Source organism: Odocoileus virginianus, chromosome 2 (genome assembly GCF_023699985.2).
Source record: "Odocoileus virginianus isolate 20LAN1187 ecotype Illinois chromosome 2, Ovbor_1.2, whole genome shotgun sequence".
Taxonomy (NCBI): Eukaryota; Metazoa; Chordata; class Mammalia; order Artiodactyla; family Cervidae; genus Odocoileus; species Odocoileus virginianus.
The window spans coordinates 3,202,959-3,223,790 of record NC_069675.1 but is presented as its reverse complement, the minus strand read 5'-3'; the positions used below and the strand labels follow the sequence as shown (position 1 = coordinate 3,223,790).

At 41.1% G+C, this 20,832-nt stretch overlaps 1 protein-coding gene across 2 annotated transcripts in view; it reads left to right on the top strand.

Annotated features, from left to right (window-relative positions):
- The window catches only part of TMEM131 (transmembrane protein 131), a 171,297-nt gene that overhangs the window by 132,551 nt on the left and 17,914 nt on the right, over nt 1–20,832 (top strand). Inside the window, exons 18-31 of one of the 2 annotated variants that reach the window (XM_070474608.1) lie at nt 1,415–1,519; nt 2,816–2,902; nt 4,481–4,633; nt 4,734–4,809; nt 4,966–5,083; nt 7,137–7,275; nt 7,391–7,500; nt 8,402–8,468; nt 13,454–13,605; nt 14,012–14,154; nt 14,590–14,776; nt 16,218–16,403; nt 17,192–17,350; nt 17,963–18,537. In XM_070474608.1, the coding sequence (XP_070330709.1) occupies nt 1,415–1,519; nt 2,816–2,902; nt 4,481–4,633; nt 4,734–4,809; nt 4,966–5,083; nt 7,137–7,275; nt 7,391–7,500; nt 8,402–8,468; nt 13,454–13,605; nt 14,012–14,154; nt 14,590–14,776; nt 16,218–16,403; nt 17,192–17,350; nt 17,963–18,537 (2,257 nt within the window). The remainder of the gene's footprint in view (nt 1–1,414; nt 1,520–2,815; nt 2,903–4,480; nt 4,634–4,733; nt 4,810–4,965; nt 5,084–7,136; nt 7,276–7,390; nt 7,501–8,401; nt 8,469–13,453; nt 13,606–14,011; nt 14,155–14,589; nt 14,777–16,217; nt 16,404–17,191; nt 17,351–17,962; nt 18,538–20,832) is intronic. The other variant, XM_070474615.1, reaches the window with a different exon arrangement.

The window sequence follows — 20,832 nt, the reverse complement described above, 5'->3', positions numbered from 1 at the left end:
CCTCCTACTCAATAGCACATGTTAACACTTACTATTTAAATTTGAGAGGTCCACTCAGTAACATGAAACCTGCTGTAAACTTTGGGGTTTTAGAATTCACTTCTATATAAAACTATGTAAATATAAGAGATGGGTATGTACGCACTGCTGTGTTTAAAGTAGATAGCCAGCCACAGGCCTGCTGTACGGCACAGGAGACTCTGCTCACTGCTCTGTGGCAGCTGGTTGGGAGGCGAGTCTGGGGAGAAGGGATACATGTGTGAGTGTGGCTGAGTCCCTTCTCTGTGCACCTGAAACTCTCACAGCATTGTGGATGGGCTGTACCCTGGTACAAGATAAAAAAAAAACTATATAAATATAAGAACCAAGGCATAGAAAGATGAGATCATTTTTATGAACCCTTCTTTACTTAAAATAGGAAGTTGTAGTGAGTTGCCAGCTTCAAAATAGCAACGCCACAAAATGTGGATTTTTTTTTAAGTTTGTAATGCCTAAACTTTCAACTGTTGTCCAGCTGTTTTCCAAAAAGCTACACATATGAACTAAATTATGTTTCCTTAAGAAACATACACTGTCAACAACTCTGTGCTCTTCAGACACATGCTCTGATTGGGGTGGTCAGAGTCAGGATGAAAACATTAGGATTGCATAAAACCAACATAGAAATGGTTCTAAAGGGGGGAAAGTGGGTGTGTTTGGTATACCTGTTTTTTGTTATTTTGAGGTAAATGTAAATTCCAGGTAAAGTATAACTACTACTAACTAAAGTACAACCTCACAAAATGAATTTCATGGTTTTTTTGGAAGTTTCTCGATTGAAAAGATTAAGCACCAGAAATATCAGCAAATAGCTTGAGAAAACAAGCAAGATCCACATTCTGCTTTCTTTCAAAATTGCTTTGCTTAACTTTTCCTTCTTTCCTTGATTTTTTTGATGTTTTCGTGTGACCCAGTCTCAGTTGATCTGAAGACATGGGTATTAACATGACAAAATTGAATTCAGAACTGGAAGCAGAACCAACTTTGTATGTATTTGTGCCCTGACGTGGCTTCTGAAGGGTTAGGGGAAGGCTGTGTCCGTCTGCTGTAGCCTGCACCCGCTTTGACCATGCAGGTTGGGGGATGAGGCCCACACCCTTCCCCAGTTTAGCAGCTGATAATTCAGCTGTTCCTTGGGGAACCAGTTTTCTCAGTAGCCCATGGAATAAGTATAATAAGATTTATCTATTTATTTTGAGACATTTGTACATGATGATGTGTTAATTCTATGTTAGCTTGTTAGGATTTTGAAGTCCTAACCAATATGAGTTAACACTGATTTAAAACTGAAAGATTTTTGTACCTTTCTTTTCCATTTTAATAGAAAACTTCAATTAGCAAGGCTAATGAAGGATGTCATTTCTACTCCATACAGGTAATACTAGCTTCAGGATATTTTGCAGTGTTCAGAGTCAAACTTACCGCAAAAAAACTGGAAGGAATTCATGATGGGGCTATACAGATCACAACAGACTATGAGGTAAGGACTTTGTTTATGGGGATTCAAGTCAGTGGAGTCTTTCTGAAAAATTCAGTCCTTTTTTGTTTTTTATAGAAACAGAGAACTAAGTTTGTTCAAAAAGTTACAGTTTACCACTTTGATACTTTTAAAAACTTAAGCTTCTGAGAATAGTTTACAGAATAATGGTTTACATTAGCTCATAATTTTCTGATAAAACCTGAATCTCCTGACTAAAAGCAACTTCAGAAAAATACATTTGGCACTTTTAGATTTGCTGTTAGAATGGTTTACAAATGGCTGTAGCATTACATGGACCCTGGCTGAAAGTCTTGAGATTAGATCTCTCTCTTTCCACAGTCACAAATACTCTCCTGTGTAACATTGCCAAAAAGGAAGATACAGTCAGGAAATCACATCTTAATTTGAGTTCTCACAATTATGTTTACATGAGTCATTCTAAGTCAGGAACCAAATGAAAATCAGTGAACTTTTAAAAGACTCTTTGTGGGGTTGACATGTTGCATTCAGTGAGATTGTGAAGGGATGTGTTCTGCCACATCTAAATATTTTGATATGTTCTTTTAAAGCTCTTGGAAAGTTGAGCACTGCTGAAGTCAGCAAGCCACCTTTGTTCTCCAACCTGTTTTCAGCTCATTCAACCCCTGCCACCCTGAAAGTAAAGTCATTCAGAATAAACAGGATTGGTCTTTTAGTAATAAATGATATGTTGGGAGTATGTCAAACTAATTATCTCCAAAAGTGAGGGATCCACATTTATCACTTTTGATAGAAATAAGTACATTTCCTTAGCAAAGTATCCTTGTGAGTTGCAAATAGAGTGTGAGTTGAGATTTAAAACGTGGAATATTCAGCTCGTTTTTTAAAAGATCAGGTTGACATTAATGTATTGCTATGTACAAAAAGTAGAGAGCTATGTATCTTTTAAAAATGCTGGGTTTTTCATGCTTTGTTTTAAGAGTATAGTTGGAGTTTCCTTTTTAAATCAATAATCTGCAAAATCATCTAATTATGAAAAATCTGTTCTTCATTACTTCCCCATTGTTTGGTCTTGTTTACCTTGTTTTCAGTGAACCACTGAGAAGTACACAGAAATGTATTTCAGTGCATTTTGTGCAGTACATGGATAGATTAAACAGTATCTATGGGTGATTTTAATTTTGCTTACCAGTTGGTTAATGCTCATGTAAGTCCCAAGATTGGTTGTTTTAAATCTCCTAAAATAGGGCAACAACCATCAGGTCAGTCTAGGACTTGCACTCTTATTTCTCTGTGGTTTGCTTCTTCCCTCCACAGATCCTAACAATTCCCGTGAAGGCTGTGATTGCAGTGGGTTCTCTGACTTGCTTCCCAAAGCACATGGTTCTTCCACCTTCCTTTCCAGTAAGACAGTTAATTTGTAGACTTCTTGCTAATTTTCTTTCTACTACGTTTTACTCTAGTTAGACTGTATATAATAAGTATTAGACTTAACCTCACCATCATTCCCTGATAGCTCAATTGGTAAAGAATCCACCTGCAAATGCAGGAGACCCCGGTTCAATCCTGAGTCGGGAAGATCCACTGCAGAAGGAATAGGGTATGCACTCCAGTATTCTTGGGCTTCCCTTGTGGCTCAGCTGGTAAGAATCCACCTCCACTGCGGGAGGCCTGGGTTCAATCCCTGGGTTGGGAAGATTCCCCTGGAGAAGGGAAAGGCTACCCACTCCAGTATTCTGACCTGGAGAATTCCATGGACTATAGTCCATGGAGTCACCAAGAGTCAGATACGACCAAGCAACTTTCACTTTCACTTTTCACCATCATTGAACTCTTTTTGCTATGCATTCTGTTAATTTCTTTGTCATTTAGTAACAAATTTTAGACCAGTGGGTCTGATCATTTTAGGTGCTCAGGCTCCTGTGTCCATGGGATTCTCCAGGCAAGAATACTGGAGTGGGTTTCCATTTCCTACTCCAATGAATCTTCCCAACCCAGGGATCAGTCTCTTGCATCTCCTTTATTGGCAAGCAGATTATTTACCACTAGTGCCACCTGGGAAGCCTTGATCATTTTAGACTTCTTTAAAAGTCTAGGAATCAGGTTATAAGATTCTGGTTCTATATTCAACAACAAAAAAAGGAAAAGGTTATAATATGATTCTTATTGATGATTATTTCAATCTTATAATTCTTTTTTTTTTTCCTTAATCTGGCACCCTGGGACTTCCTTGACAGTCCAGTGGTTAAGACTCAGCATTCCCAATGCAGGGGCATGCGTTTGATCCCTGTTGAGGGAACATGATGTGCTCCATGACAGAAAAATAAATCTCTTTATAAAAAAAATAAAAAATAAAATTGGTATCCTATCACAGTAAGAGACATACAGCTGATAAGCACCATCATTGGTAATGTAATGATTTAATCTGTATGCTTCATTTTAATACGATGCCAGATAACCTATGTTTTTAAAAGAGAACTGATTTCTCTTTGGCACAAATAGTTTTGTTTTTGTTTTAGAGAGAAAATACTTTTTCTGAGAAAAATAAATCTGATTTTTTTCGTTTCTTGTTTAGCTTTGGCTTTTTAGAATTCAGTGGTTTCATAATTATCTCATCCTGAATTTGGAAACTTTTAAGGTAGCCTGGCCTTGGTATAAACAAACCTTTCTTAACAAACTGATAGTGACTGTTTTCTTTATTCAAAGCTAGTTCTGTACCTTTGTTATGTAAACACTTTAATTCATTTTAACAGGATTGCAGAGATTTGTCCTGCTAATTTCTCTGTAACAGGCCTTAAAAACAACAATGAAATACATATATTTGGAGGAGGGGCTCTGATTACAGATCTAAAGCTTATCAACTTCCGAACAGTCTGAATGTCCTTTGAGCTTTGGTCTGCTGTAAATATGTCAGTTCTAAAGTATGTGTTCTGAAGAAAATCCAACCATTTACAAATGAATTTGTTTGTTTTCTTCCTTCAGGGGAAAATAGTTCATCAGAGTTTAAATATTATGAATTCCTTCTCACAGAAGGTAAAGATCCAACAGATACGGTCTTTGTCGGAAGACGTGCGTTTTTACTACAAACGATTGCGGGGTAATAAGGAAGACTTGGAGCCAGGGAAAAAATCAAAGGTTTGAAAGCGTTGTATTTGCAGATTCCCATCTTTTTGTCCTTTGTTATTGTGAACTTCCATGGATCGGGGATTCATGGTTCTCCTGTGCCCCTTTATAGATTGCAAACATTTACTTTGATCCTGGATTGCAGTGCGGGGATCATTGCTATGTCGGCTTGCCTTTTCTGTCCAAATGTAAGTCATCTTACTGTTCTCTCTCACCCTCACTCCCTCCCCAAGGTACTCCCATTAATGATAGGCTGCTGCTTCTAAAGCCCACCCCTTCATCTCGATGCTGTAGGAATCCTTTGAGGGCCAGAGTATGTCATACCATTTGTCCCTGTGTTTTAGCTGAACCCAAAGTCCAGCCTGGCATAGCCATGCAGGAAGATGCCTGGGACACCGACTGGGATTTGCATCAAAGCCTGTTCAAGGGATGGATGGGAATAAAGGAAAACTCAGGTCACAGGTAAGTGGTTTTGCTGTATGTAAGTATTTGAACTACCTTTACTGGTTTGAAACATGATTTTCTAAAGTTATCCCTATATTTGGTTATTTTACTTCTCTGTAGTGCAGAAAATGTGCCTAATCTTCAGAAAACCATGAGGCGTCTTGAATGGCCATTGTGATTGTGTTTTTCAGAAGGACACGCGCTACCATTTTTGTGTCATTTCCAGTGTTCTAGATGGAAAGTCCCAGAAACTCAGTGAAGCTGTCCTGGTGTAGGATGGCTGCTGTGTTGTGCTTAGTAGATCAGTCATGGTCAACTCTGCAACCCCATGGATGGTAGCCTGCCAGGGTCTTCTGTTCATGGGGTTCTCTAAACAAGAATACTGGGGTGGGTAGCGATTCCCTTCGCCAGGGGATCTTCCAGACACAGGGACTGATCCTGGGTCTCCTGCATTGCAGGTGGATTCTTTACCACCTGAGCCACCAGGGAAGCCCAACTTCCATATCAGACAGTCATTTGCATAAGAAAGAGTCTACCTGCCTCTGACCTCTGTTCAAGGCAAGGAAGCACTTTAGAAGTTGAAGCTTACCATAGAAGGAGTGTCTCTGCTCCTTGTGAAAAGAACTGCTTCCTCCCTTTCCAGTGCTGAGCCTGTTAGGGCTGCACAGGGCATAATTCACAGGGCTCAGCCTTATATCTCTGGCAGGTGGAAAGTGTTCACATTGACACATCAGCAGTGTACCCGGATTCAGAAGCAAAGGCACATTTATACGTGGCAATTTAAAAATTTGACCTTTCTGTGTACTTCCAAAGAGAATTTGACTTGAAAACTAATGAACACTGTTCTTCTCCACTGGCTAATTTGAAATGTATTTGTCAGCGTCATCAAAATCTTCCAGTTTATTCTAATATAGTATTTTCAAGCCATGAACAGTCAAATCTGCAGGTTTCTGTGTATCTGAACTACTTGCTGTGAAAAGTTTTCTTAAGGCAAAAAGAGAGGTAAATTTTACCTTTAAAATGGTTAAAATTAGTAAAGAGACTTCTTCTAATGAACTCACTAAGAGAACACCAATTCAGACACTCTTTGGTTCTCCAGTTTCCATGGTAGACATTGTAATGTACAGGCCGCCTCTGTATTTTAACACCCAATTATGAATAAATGACTGGTAGTGCTGCCCTTGGCTCACCTGCCAAGGAACCTTTTCACCTCCCACCCACCGAAACCGCTGCCTTCCTCTCTGTGAGCCTAGCGTTCCCCACTGAAGACCCAGACTTCCTGCCTGCCCTGAGCTACCAGGTCACAGCTGCATAGTGGATGTGGCGTTCTTCCTGCTCCTGCCTCTGTGTTACCTTGTCAACATGCATGTCACAGAAAATTCATTACCAGTGTTAGAAAACTGGTACTCTCCCCAATATTATGGTATCATAATTCACTGCTCTTATGGTATCAAATAGGCTTCAGTGTTTAGCCCCATCTATAATATCGTTTCCATAGGAAATGTGTTCTGAGTTCTAAACAGCTGGTTTATAAACACTTTTAAGTAGGGAAATAGTCAAATGAGGTCCTGAATATTGCTGCATATACATGTCTACACAAAACCCTCATATGTATTATCGCTTCAACCGACGTCTTTATTGCATATTAAGATTTTGTCTTTTTTTTCCTCAAGTGGGAAAGAAGCCATATGTCAAGCAGTGCACCACCTTCTCATTAGTTCAACTACAATATTCACCTGCTGTTGGCATCTAGATCTTTCCACTAAACATGCAGGATCCTTTAGGATCCCCATTACATCCTGTCATCTATATATGCCTGGCTTGTCACTTACACATTCAGTATGAAAACAGGGCAGGTGATCAGTGATAGATAGTTTGCCCTCTGTGCCAAAATAGAGACCTCTTCATATGTGTCTGTGAAAACAGAGTGAAATGTTAGGAGCAGGTAAACCTGTGTTTATTCAAGGCCAGAATAAAATTTCTCAAGTACACAAGCCTAATAGAATTTCCTGTATTGAGTAAACTCAAGCATTTCCATTCAATATAGTGACTTACAAATTGTGATTTCTAGATTGAATGCTATGTTTGAAGTAAATACAGACCTCCAGAAAAACATCCTGTCAAAAGTTTCTGCCGAACTCTCCTGGCCGTCCCTCCTCAGCTCCCCCCGGCTCGTGAGGTTCCCCCTCACTAATACAAACTGCTCTTCAGTAAGTATCCAGAGTGCCATGGGCCTTTGGAAATGCGTCCTAGTATGACGAAGTATCTGCTCTTCCTTCTAACGGGGCAGATCTTTCACTTACCACCTCTTTATTTTTGTTTAAGGAAGAAGAGATTATGTTAGAAAACCCTGCAGATGTTCCCATCTATATTCAGTTTATCCCCCTGGCTTTATATTCCAGCCCTTCCATCTTTGTAGATAAGTTAATATCAAGGTAAGCATTGCTTCAGATCATCAAAATGTTTCCATATAGACAGTGAATGATCATTTTACACATTTAAAACTTCGTTGTTGTTCAGTTACTAAGTCGTTCTGACTCTTTGTGACCCCATGGACTACAGGCGTTACTGTTGTCTGTGAAGTAGAAATATCAGGATATTTTTAAATTAATGATTATACAGGATTGACTCCTTTATGGCCACAGCACTCTGGATTGTAGGTCTCCCATAGAAGGTGTTCTGGGGTCTTATGAGCATTTACTCCCAAATCTTTTGTCTGATGGAAAGTTGTTGGTGTTGTTCAGTCACTAAGTCGTGTCTGACTCTTTGCAACCCCATGAACGGCAGCACACCAGGCTTCCCTGTCCTTCACTATCTACCAGAGTTTGTTCAAACTCATGTCCATTGAGTCGGTGATGCCATCCAGCCATCTCATCCTCCTCCCACTTCTCCTGCCCTCAATCTTTCCCAATATCAGGGTCTTTTCTAGTGAGTTGGCTCTTTGCATCAGGTGGCCAAAGTATTGGAGCTTTATTATAGCTCTTAAATAGTAGATTTGCTTAGAGAAATCTTACATCTATAATTGAAGTTGAGAGAAAGTTTTCGGGAAATAGATATTACATTAAGCATCTGGAAAAGCTTCCAGTTTAAGACAAGAAGCAATCATGTAGAACTCCTTCCTAAAACAGTGAAAAGAGGAAGCAGGTGGAGCCTTTCAAATATTTTAGTTTTAAAAGTGAAGAATAAACTAAGTTGTAGCTGCTTTTTGAAGGCTATTGACCTGATAATATTGATCTCAAAATCTGCTGAAAGGTAAACACAACCTTGGTAATTACTCTACAACCCCTTTAACTATGATGCTATTTACAAAGAAATATGTGTGTTTTTTAATTTCAGGTTTAACTTAAGTAAGGTGGCAAAGATCGATTTAAGAACACAAGAATTCCAAGTCTTCAGAAACAGTGTAAGTATTCACACTTCATACGATTGCAAAGAAGTAATTTTATGATCCGACCAATGCGATGTGGAAGAAAAACATTGACCATCCTTAAACTGCCTGAAAGACAGGTTACTGAAGAAGTTCAGAAGAGTCCAGTCATTCTTTTAGAGGCATAAAGCCCAGGAGGAGTGGATGGGATTTAGATCACCCGGAGGCATGCCGTGTAGAAGGTCCTATATGTGGGCATTAAATGTTAAGCCCATAATAATAGCTGCCAGAACCTCTGAGAGGATGCCTATGAGGTGTATAGACTAATACATGATTTCTTTTTATTAAGCCTCAAAATATTGAGCTTGGTCATTTAAATTTTTATTTTGGAGACTTTCTAATAAAATTGTAAACTCCGTGAAGGCCAGACCCGTGGCTAGCTGCACTCATACTTAGCGCAGTACCACTTACAGTTTTCCCTCAACAGATATGTTTGAACTGCTGAGTGTATGCACAAGCTGGTTTGCTCTAGGACCAGATAGTCTCTGTCATGCAGGCCAGACTGAACAGCCACTAACCCACTCATGATTATGTAAGGACTTAAGACTTTTCTTGTGTCAGTCAGGGCATTACCGCTCGGCACTAATGCTACCTGCAAATCGGCCCAAGTGCCTTGGCCTCAGTGCGCTTCCCCCAGCCCGGCTCGTCTCGCCCAGCCTCAAGCAGCCTGTCCACACCAGCCCTGCTGGCTGTGAGCCCTCCACCAGTTCAGCTCTCTGATGTTCCCTGCCTCTTCACTTACACCCGTGTTAGCTTTGGGTTTTGTTTTATTTTTCATGTGTGGTGCCGTGTTTCCCAAATCTGGGGATAGGCTCCTTGAGGCCTCGTCTTCTATTATCTTAGTTTTTCTCGCATTCATAAAACAAAAGGTGTTGAATGAATACGAGTGAGAATCTAGTTAATCCCCCACAGTCTGAATGACTTTGAGGGGAAACAGTCTGCCCCTGCTTTCTCTTCTCGCTGTGGGCTCTTGCAGTACACAGGTCCCAGTCTGTCAAGGAGCTGTGACGTGGCTGCTTCCCGTTTGGAACAAGGGAGGTCGGCTCCTGGGATCATCACGCCTGTGTACCTGCTAGCTTGGTCACCTCGACCGAGTGTGTCAACCTTTCCAAACTTCGGTTTCTGTTGCAATGCGAACTTAATAATCTGGATGTTACAGGGTTTTTAGCAGATGAAGCAAACCAACAGGGAAGCCCGTAGATGAGTTGCTGGGCGCGTGGGAAGCCCCCAGGGAGCGTGGGCTGCACGAGCCAGCCTGTGGCTCCCAGAACGAAGGCTTTCCGTGCTCCCCGCGCGCCTGGCGTGTGTCAGCGTCATGACAGCTGCGTTCACGTGTGTGATTGCCCACAGCCGTGACAGCAGCCTGGCTGTCAGTGACCTCCCTGGGAGAGAAGGGCTTCACATGCTCTGCTGGTGGGGGAGGAACGGAGTGCAGGGAGGGGAACTGACCTGCCCGCGTTCACACCTGTGGTGGCTGTCAGGGCCAAGTCGCGTGTAGTTCTCCCAGAGTCAGGGGGCCCTCGCCCAGGCTTACGTGACACGTGGGCGCTCCTGGTTAGGAATCACTGATCACTCTCCAACCACATGTTTTACAGTTTTTGAAGTATTTGTGTTCTTTCCCAGTTTTATGTTTTGATCTATAAAACATACATTAGCCAGACCTTTATGGAATACTTTTTATAGATCTATTTTTAAGTCAGTCTTATATAAGAAAGTTATTTTTCTAAGTAATTTTCAATGTTTTTTTCCTGCTGAGTAATAGGTAGAACACGAGACTGAAATTTAGAGAGTCTCATATTCTAATCCATGCCATTCTCTTGGAATCATTTTTATTTTCTTTGTTTCCATCCATAAAAATACCATAAAATAATGCCATAAAAATAATAAGTTCAGGGTTATCCAAATATCTAGATATTATCCAGATATCTAGATGATAATTCCTAGAAAGTTCAGTAACCACAGATTCCCTTCACTCTGCTTTTATAAAGAGAGAAAATACACATAAGAAGTAAATGACATAGTATTTGCCTTTCTTGTCTTACCAAACCGTTGGTGGTACCTTTAAGATGTAGGTATTGTGAGAGGTAGGAATATGAATAAGAATGCCCTGGATCCCAGAAATTTATTCTAAAGAAGAAATTCTAGAGGAAGTCTTCGGGTCAGCTTCAAATAAATTCTCTAACACTTCTCTACAGTGCTGTAAAACTGTGGATCTAAAATTATTTGATCTCAGGATTCCTTTACAATCTGAAAAATTATTTAAGATTTCGGCTTTATCTCAGTTTTTAAAAATTATTAAGGACTCCAGAGAGGTTTTTTGTTTGTGTTGGTTATATCTGTCAATATTGACCATATTAGAAATGAAAACTGAGATCCTTAAAATAGTGATTTAGTTCATTTAAAATAATGATAAGCCCATTCTGTTTGACAGATAATATAAAAATGAAAAGATAGACATATTTTTTAAAATGGTTTTGCAATAAGAGCAGATTGTTTTACATTTCACAGAGCTGTTCAGTGGCTCTCAGACTTAATATACAGATAGATTCTCATGTCTGCCTCTGCGTTCAGCCTCTCACGATATATTGTTTTGGTTGAAGTATAGGGATCTGACCTGACCTGACCTGACCTGACACATTCATGTAGTTGCAGAAAGGATGTCTTAATTGCCTTTTTAGGTATTATAATACTATATACATCAATCATTTGGAAAATACTGGTTCACTAAGATATGCAGAGCTTCCAAATGTTGATACAATTCACTCTGCAGTATCCAAAAAATCATATTTATCCCTGTAACCATGAGTCTTATCAGGGAATTCTTTTAACTATTGGGAAGCTCTCAAGTTCACAAGGCCAAAATTCTAAATTGTACTTAAAACAGTCAAATTTTACCATTGGCAACAAATGCTTCAGTTGCTTTCCTTAAAGGAACAGATCGACTTCATTTTTGTGAAAATGTCTACTAAATACTCCAGTCTGAATAGTCGTATATTGACTCTCAGTCATTTTTCAAATATAAATGGAGTCCCTTGAGGTCAGAATCTAGTTCTGTCGGCATCTCAAACGATAGCTCTTCCAGAAAGCACAGGCCAGCATGCTGCAGGGGGCACTTCAGGCATACTTTGTTCTATCACACAGTATTAAAAAGCCTCGTGCTCAAGGGTTGAGATTTACGATTAATATTTATTACTACTTAATCAGTCACAGGTTTTGGTTTTGGTTTTTGTTAGCTGTAAGTGCCTGGCAGTGAAGAAAAACCGTGGCTACCAGGGAGGTTTGATAAGGCTACCTTGCTTCTAGCTAAAGGGTCAGCAGTTTTACTTACCCACCATTGCTTTTGCGGGCCATCGGTGCCAATGTTAACACAGTGAAAAAGGCAAAGAGCTTTGGTCTGTGTTGTGAAGGTGGTTTTGACACACCTAAAGAGACCTCTCAGATCCCCAAGGGTCTGTGAATCTCTCTTCAAGAACCACCACTATGAAAATTACTGACTGATACCCCAGAGGTATCAGAGAATCCTAAAGTATCTGCCATGTCATCAGAATTTAAATTAGTTGTTTGTTGGGAATATAGGTATAGTTTATAACTTGTTTGCCAGTTACTCAGAACAGTTTATTTAAAGGGAACCTATTCACCAACCATTTGGGAGCAGTCAGAACATTGTTGTCCTAGTAGACATTTACAGAGAAGAATTTTCGATGCAGGAAAAAAATAGCCGCCTCAGAAGAGAGAGTTGAAAAGTAGTGTGCTTCACAGAGTTTATTAGCTATGAAATTATGTCCATTTAAAAAAAAAAAAGAAATTATGTCCATAGAATCATGCTGTTGAAATAGATAATTTGTGTATAGTAGAAAATCATAGAAAATTCACTCTCCTCCCACAGGTTAGCAGGTAGATAGCGTGCCATGGGGAGAAGGCAATGGCACCCCACCCCAGTACTCTTGCCTGGAGAATCCCATGGACGGAGGAGCCTGGTGGGCTGCAGTCCATGGGGTCGCGAAGAGTCGGACACGACTGAGCGACTTCACTTTCACTTTCATGCACTGGAGAAGGAAATGGCAACCCACTCCAGTGTTCTTGCCTGGAGAATCCCAGGGACAGTGGAGCCTGGTGGGCTGCCGTCTATGTGGTCGCACAGAGTCGGACACGACTAAAGCGACTCAGCAGCAGCACCAGAGTGCCATGGACATTTATACCCAAGTACTACCAGCCCTTCCGCCTCCAAAAAAGCTTAAGCTTAATTTTACTTGAAATCCGAGCAGTGTTAACTATGGTTTTTTTTAATAAAAAAACAAATCTTTTAAATCTTATCTGTAACTGTCAAGAAGTCATATTTTGATTATTAAACTGAACTTGTTATTTGAACTTTAAATCATCAAGTGTTTATGAAACAATAATAATGGGCTTAGCTTTCAAAATAAAATTGAAGGTAGATTGATATGAATTGGCAATACCTTTATAAATAAAATGATATGGCCTTAAGACTCTCCAGCCAGTACCCTTCAGAGGGGAGAGGCAGGAAAACCGTGGCTGAAAGGTGAGAGGACAGCACCAGCAGGACTTCAGGGTGCTGGGTGCTGGCGACACAGCTGTCTGCTCTGTGTTAAAAGGTTGAGATGCTCCTCTCTCAGGTGTGTGTCCTTCTCTGGTTTTTTATGTCATGTTTCAGAACCTTTAAAGTTAAAAGATCCATACACAAAAACAAGTGCTTAGTACAAACATGAAGACTCTGGTGACCTGGGGAATAAAACCCCTTTGGGGACTTAATGCAGAATATGAAGTTGTCATCATTGGTTGCTCTGCTTGCCAGCCATCCAGGATCTAAATCATAAGGGATAAACTTGTTTTTGTAGTTAGTCATTTTGAGAAACTAATACTTGGCTGTGGATAGGGTAAAGGGGAAAAATTTTTCCAGAAAATATACTAATGACTCTTGTTTGTTTGCCCAATGATTCAAGGCTCACCCACTGCAGAGTTCAACAGGATTCACAGAGGGCCTCTCCCGACACTTAGTTTTAAACTTAATTTTAAAACCTGGAGAAAAGAAATCTGTCAAAGTAAAGTTTACTCCAGTTCACAATAGAACTGTTTCTTCCCTAATCATAATCAGGTATGTTCTGTGATTTAAGTGTGGGTTGACTTCTAGTGCTTACATGAGTTCTTTCTTAATATGTTTTAATATTAATATTTGCATTAATTTATTTATGAGACAGGGTATTCATTGTGTCCAAAATATGCACACAGATGCATACCATGCCTCATGAAACTTAACACTGTGATTATATTTTTAGCTAAAAGACTTGAATAGTGTCTTACTGTACCATGTATGACTCTTGACAGTGTAACTCTTAGTCTTCATCATGTAAAACATTTTTAAATTTTTAAAGTGCCAATGTTTGACCATTAAATTTAAGGTATTAATCTTCACATTGTTTATAAAGTAGCAGTAAAATTCAAAATCAAAAGATTGTGCAAATTTAAGCAGAGGACAATCTGGACTTCTTCTTCTCACATAGAAATAACCTGACTGTGATGGATGCCGTGATGGTCCAAGGACAGGGGACAACCGAGAACTTGAGGGTGGCAGGCAAGCTTCCAGGCCCAGGGAGCTCCTTACGCTTCAAAATCACAGAAGCGCTACTGAAAGACTGTACAGAGGGTGAGTGTTCTTGTTGTATGCACATGCACAAATTTCAGCGTTCCTTTTCAACAGTAAGTAATGCCAAACACAGGAACAATGTTTCTACATGGGCATATGCATATATTACTGATGAGTACTTAAGACTTTAAGGAAACACCCTAACTTGCTTTCAGAATTGTTTCATTTGGATCTTACAAGTTTTGAAGTATCAGTATTCATTGCATACCTTAGCTGATTTACTGTGAATGTGAAATATAAAGCCTAATTAAACTTCCGCCATCTAAAATGACTTAACAAAGAAGAGAACTTCCTGATGAAACCTGGGCAGTGGCTCATCCCTTTGGCCTGAGGAGCTCCGTCATAATCTCTGGGATACATTCATGAAAGATGTGTTATCGTCACTTGGACCTGGTGCACAGGACAACAAGATTTATACTCATTTTTTTCCTTTAGGTATGAGACTAAGGGAACCCAATTTCACATTGAAAAGAACATTTAAAGTAGAGAACACAGGACAACTTCCAATTCACATAGAAACCATTGAAGTCAGTGGGTACTCCTGTGAGGGATATGGCTTTAAAGTCATCAATTGTCAAGAGTTTGCACTAAGCGCCAATGCCTCTAAAGACATAGTCATTCTGTAAGTATTTTCTCATGAGATGATGAATCACTAAATCTTTTTTTTCCCCCTGTGGAAACTTGAATAGAATTTGTATCCTGCTGTTGTGTAAAAATTGTATAAATTTTAATTATGTTGAATTGGTTCATAGTGCATTTCTGGCCTACCATATCCTTCTGCTTTTTTGTCTATTCTTTCTATTAATTTTTGAGTGCTTGATATTGAAACTCACTAAAACTCTTAATTTATCTACTTAAAAACTAATTATATACTGGAACTATATATACATGTGTGTGTGTATATATATATAGTGGAACTATATGTAACTTTATTCGAAGTCTCCTGTAAATGTGTTATCATGCTTTTATAATTTCAAAAATACTTAAATTTTTAAAAAATTTTCAAGGTCTTGTATAGAACCAACTGTAAGATCATTCTCAGCAGTAGAGCAGACACCTGTGTCATGCACGTGCAGTTTTTCCATGTCGTGTGATAGTTTGGTCAGAAAACAGTGTTAATGCCTGCTGCTGCTAAGTCGCTTCAGTCGTGTCTGACTCTGTGCGACCCCATAGACGGCAGCCCACCAGGCTCCCCCGTCCCTGGGATTCTCCAGGCAACAACACTGGAGTGGGTTGCCACTTCCTTCCCCAATGCATGAAAGTGAAAAGTGAAAGTGAAGTCGCTCAGTCGTGTCCAACTCCTAGCAACCCCATAGACTGCAGCCTACCAGGCTCCTCTGATCCATGGGATTCTCCAGGCAAGAGTACTGGAGTGGGGTGCCATTGCCTTCTCCATGTTAATGCCTACATGGGTAATAGTTGCAGCAAATTTTAACGATTGATAACTTGTTATAAAGTTTTGCATAATAAAATGTAACCACTGTCCCTTAGTTGAATGATAATTTCATGGTCTTCAGTGGACATTTACTTTGTTAGCACCTATATCACTCCATGTAAGGCATAACACCTGGCACCTAAAGGTACAGTGGGGAGTAAGACACCTTTCCTCAGGGTGCGGATCATGTGGTTGGAGAGCATACAGTTAACACAAAAATAAAATCATTAGGACAGAAAGCAGTGCTGGAGGAGATGAACATCAATAGGGCTAGGATGGGTTTCTCGGGGGAAAAAAGGCATTATTGCTAGTATATCATGGGAGAGGAGAGTGAATTAAATACAGAAAAAAGCAAAGAAAGGAAAGAAGCTCAGAGACTTCTCTCTGAATTAATAATTATGGGAAGTCAACCATTGTTCTCTTTCTATGCAGTTTCTCTAGTTATCCACAAAATAAAGTTGTTTTGTTACTTAACCTCATAGGACAATACTTTATCCCTCTGAAAATGAGAAAGTTGAATAAAAGTGCCAATCTCTAAAATTCTGTGCTCTGTTTCAAAGGTATTATATTTGAACTGCTTACAGTATGTTTTTAAAAACCTAGTCTCACTGCCACCTTTGCGTTTTAGGTTTACTCCTGATTTCACAGCTTCCAGAGTCATCCGTGAACTGAAGTTTATAACAGCCAGTGGCTCTGAGTTTGTGTTTGTATTGAATGCATCCCTTCCTTACCATATGTTAGCAACCTGTGCAGAAGCCCTGCCCAGGCCCAACTGGGAGCTGGCTCTGTACATCATCATCTCAGGAATAATGAGGTACTGTGTCTTCTTTCGAGGTTGATGTGTATGTATCACTTGACACTGTTGATCATGACTCCCCCTGTGTGCCAGTCACAGCTCTGATTGCCGGGGGTCCACCAACGGACACAAGAGGCAACCCTCCCTAGTCAGGCTTACCTAGGCCAGTGGGAGCAATCAGACCTAAACCCTTCTTGGGTGACATATACAATGAACCAGAGTCTTTTCTACCTATAAAATTTGTTAGACACATACAGTACGGGTTAATTTCTTAAAAAGACCTCATAATTTACCAGGAAATACTTGATTTGGGCATATGAAATGTACTCAAACATAATAGTTTATTTTAATTGAGTCATATCATACCTAAACAACATAAAACTGATGAGAAATATTTTTTAAACCCTCAGCATCCTCATCTCTTTTTCAGTCTATTTCTTTATTTTTTAAGAATGAGATGACTCGCCTCTTAATTAACCTACATGTTTACCCAACACATCCTAAGGGACGAGAGTTGGCCTAGCGAGTTAGAACTAAAGAGCTGCTGCTTGGCAGAAGGAAAGGTACCCTCCAGTGTCTGTTCTGATTCAAGGGGTTATTTCCTCCATACAAGCCTCCTGGTGTGTTGGCACACTAGGGAAGTCTGTGGGCAAACTTTCATCCAGAATGCCTTTGTCTTGTCATAGGCATCTCGTTTTTTTTATATTGTCTTGTACTTTACCAAGAAACTCTGCCCTCAGTATCAGCTCCTGTTGCTCTCGCACTGACACGTGGCCCTGGATTCTCCTCCTTTTCTTCCCCTGCAGTGCGCTGTTTCTTTTGGTGATTGGAACAGCCTATTTAGAAGCTCAAGGAATTTGGGAGCCCTTCCGAAGGCGGCTGTCCTTTGAGGCCTCGAACCCACCCTTTGATGTGGGGAGACCATTTGATCTCAGGAGAATCGTTGGTATTTCATCTGAAGGAAAGTATGTGCACCTGCTGGAAATAAATTCTCTAATATGCATAGATTTGGCTGATGTAATTAAGAGAAAAAATAAGTTTCTTCTTTTTGTCTTTGCTCGGGGAAAATATTATGATACACTGTGTGTCACTCTTAGTTTCTAAGAACTCTTAGAAGATACCATGTTTTATTATATTGATGAGGGTTAAACTTTCTACCTGAGGCCAGTGACTTGATGCCTAAGTTTTCAGATAGAACAGACCCAGTAGAGTTGTGAAAGGTATCCTATTTCTTGTCATGAGTAGAACTACCCGAGGGTCATTCATATCTGCAGTGGTTCTACTGATGAAGTATTTATAATTTTTTTTTTAATTTACTTCTGTATTTTGATGTACTGGGTCTCAGTTGTGGCACATGGGATCTTCATTCGTCCCTGAAGGCATGCAGGATCTTTGGTTGCAGCATGCAGACTCTCAGCTGTAGCATGTGGGATCTAGTTCCCTGACCAGGGAACAAACCTGGGCCCCCTCTGTGCATTGGGAGCGTGGAGACTTAGCCACTGGACCATCATGGATGTCCTATAGTTTTCCTTTAATCTTAGATCTCATAGGTTGCTGTTACTGATGCTCTTTTCCAGCTTGAACACGCTGAGCTGTGACCCCGGTCACAGTCGGGGCTTCTGTGGAGCAGGCGGCTCGGCCTCCCGGCCCGGTGCGGGGAGTCACAAGCAGTGTAGCCCGTCAGTCCACCCGCATAGCAGTCACAGCAGTAGAAGCTCCGCTGACGTGGAAAACGTCAGAGCCAAAAGCAGCGCGAGTGCCTCCGGCAGGACTAATGCCCAGTCGGCGAGCAAAGCCAGCCCACTGGTCTTCGAGTCCCACACCGTGGCCCAGGGTCACAGCGCAGGCCGGAAGTCCAAGGGGGCCAGACAGGGCCAGCACAGCAGCCAGCACCACGGCCACAGCCCCCTGGAGCAGCACTCGCCCCCGCCGCCAGTGCCTCAGCACCAGGAGCCACAGCCCGAGAGGCTGTCCCCTGCGCCCCTCGCGCCCCCACCCCACCCAGAGCACCCCAGCAGCACCCGGCACAGCTCCGAGGACTCAGACATCACCAGTCTCATCGAAGCCATGGACAAAGACTTCGAGCACCACGATGCCCCGCCCCTGGATGTGTTTACAGAGCAGCCGCCTTCACCGTTGTCCAAAAGCAAAGGTAACCATATCTTCTCACTTCTGGGACACTCAAGGGGACAGCCACCGCGTGTAGGCTATCTCAATCGTAATTGTGATGAGCAGCTGGTTTAGCAGGTGTCCTGGCTGACATTCATCTCTGCCCCTGGACTTCAGCTCTTTCGCATCAAGATGCAAACAGAAGTATCCAAGTGTCATAAAAGATACCCATATTTCTCTCTTAGAACACTTACCAAATTCAGGAATTTGTTGGACATCTACTATTTTTGTTTTCACTTCCTGTGATGACTATGTTACCGTGGTAGGTTGAGCTTTTTTTTTTTCATCATTAAAATAGTTTTTAACACAGTGGTAAAATGGCAGTCATCTGCCTTTTGACCCAAAAATAGGATTTCTGTACAACCTGCACTTTAGAGCAGGGATTAGCAAACCACAGCCCCTAGACAAAGTCGTCACCTGTCCTCTGGGGACAAGAGTCCCTGTTCGTTCATACATTATCTGTGCTGCTTTGGTGACGTAGCAGCAGAGACTGTAAGGGCAGAAACCTGAAAGTGCTTACTGTCTGGCCCTCCAGAAACAGTGTGCTGACTCCTGCTTTAGAGTTCCTCATGCTGTTTTCACCCCGGCTGACTCAGTGGTAAAGAATCCACCTGCCGATGCAGGAGACGTGAGTTCCATCCTTGGGTCAGGAAGATCCCTTGGAGGAGGAAGGAAATGGCAGCCCACTCAGTATTCTTTCCTGGAGAATCCCACGGACAAAGGAGCCTGGCAAGCTATAGTCCATGGGTCACAGAGCGTTGGACATGACTGAGCATGCATACATACGTGCTGTATTAATCATCTGTCTCTAAGCAACAGATTACCCCAAAACCCAGTGGCTTAAACCTCCATCATTTACTAATGCACAGTTTCTGGGGGTCAGGCATCTGGGTACAGCTTTGCCAGGTTCTCACAGAACGGCAGGCAAGGTGTTGCCTGGGACTAAAATCTTCGTATGATTCACCTGGTGGTGGACATGCTTCCAGGCTCATTCATGTGGCTGAGAGCAGGATTCTGTTCTTCTTGGCCTGTTGGAATGATGGTCTCAGTTCTTTGCTGACCGTGGCCAGCAGCCTGTTGGGTCCTCTCGGTAGGGCAGCTCAGAGCAGTTGATTTTACCAGAGCAAGCAGGCAGAAATTCAAGAGAGAGAACAGGCTGGCAGGACAGAAGTCTCGATCTTCTGTGACCTGCTCTTGGAAGTGACCTCCCATCATTTCTGCCGTGTCCTCATGAGGAGTGAGGTCAGCCACACTAAGAGAGTTCCATGAGAGCATGATGTGGGGCTGCCTTCATAGAAGTCTACACACCACACACACACAGGCAGGCTTATTTGTAACTTCCGGAGTCCATACGTGAAAAACAGTAAATGGCCTCTGGCTGTATTTCAGTTTATTCCCTTTACAGCCTGAACTTTTTTGTGACTTACTGTCTTCTGTGGCAGCCATGCTAATATGTTATTCTGAGCCTTTTTCAGTACCTCCCTCACTGATGTACCAAGAAGTTTTGCCTTTGGTTTGAACAGAGTACTTGGCAGCCCTGAGAGGCCAAAAGAAACCTCACCTTGCAGAGTCCAGGAGTTTTAGAAAATTTCTTAATTCCAGTGATATGAAGACTGGTTCTGTAGTCTTCATAGAATTACTTGCATTTGGGTGTATAAAATAGTCAAAATTTGAATAATATTTAACTTCTTCCACAGAAATCTTCTTTGTTGTTATCTCATTTTTCTAACACATTATTGACCAGAGACATAGTAATATGTCTTTTATTACCTGAACATTATTGACCAGAGATGTTTCAGTATTCACTTAGATAAGAAATTGCCAGCCACTGGCGTTCATTTCTGCAAAAATTCCCTGGTCAATAACGAGTAAACAGAGCTTACATATTTTAGGGTAATTTTTACAGTAATATTAAATGGATGCTTAAGGTTCCTCTTTTTAAAGTTAGATTTGGTTACATAATGTGTTTTTCCCTTATCTAGAGCATAAGTAAAATAAATATATATTATCCTTTCTTAGCACAAAGAGAGACTCTGGCAAAGTGAACCCCTTATTCCTTGGTCTAAGACAGCCCTCTGACACCAATACAGTGGACCCCTCTTTTCAGGGTCATTCATCTAGAACATAAACTTTAAAATTAAAAAATGTTCTTTACTTTTCATAGTGGTCCTAGAGTCGACCTGCTAAAAGCTATTTAATGATGGAGGTGATGATTCTTGAGGCCACGAAAAGACAGTGACTGCCGGCTTCACATGAGCAGCCACCCCTTTTGATATCC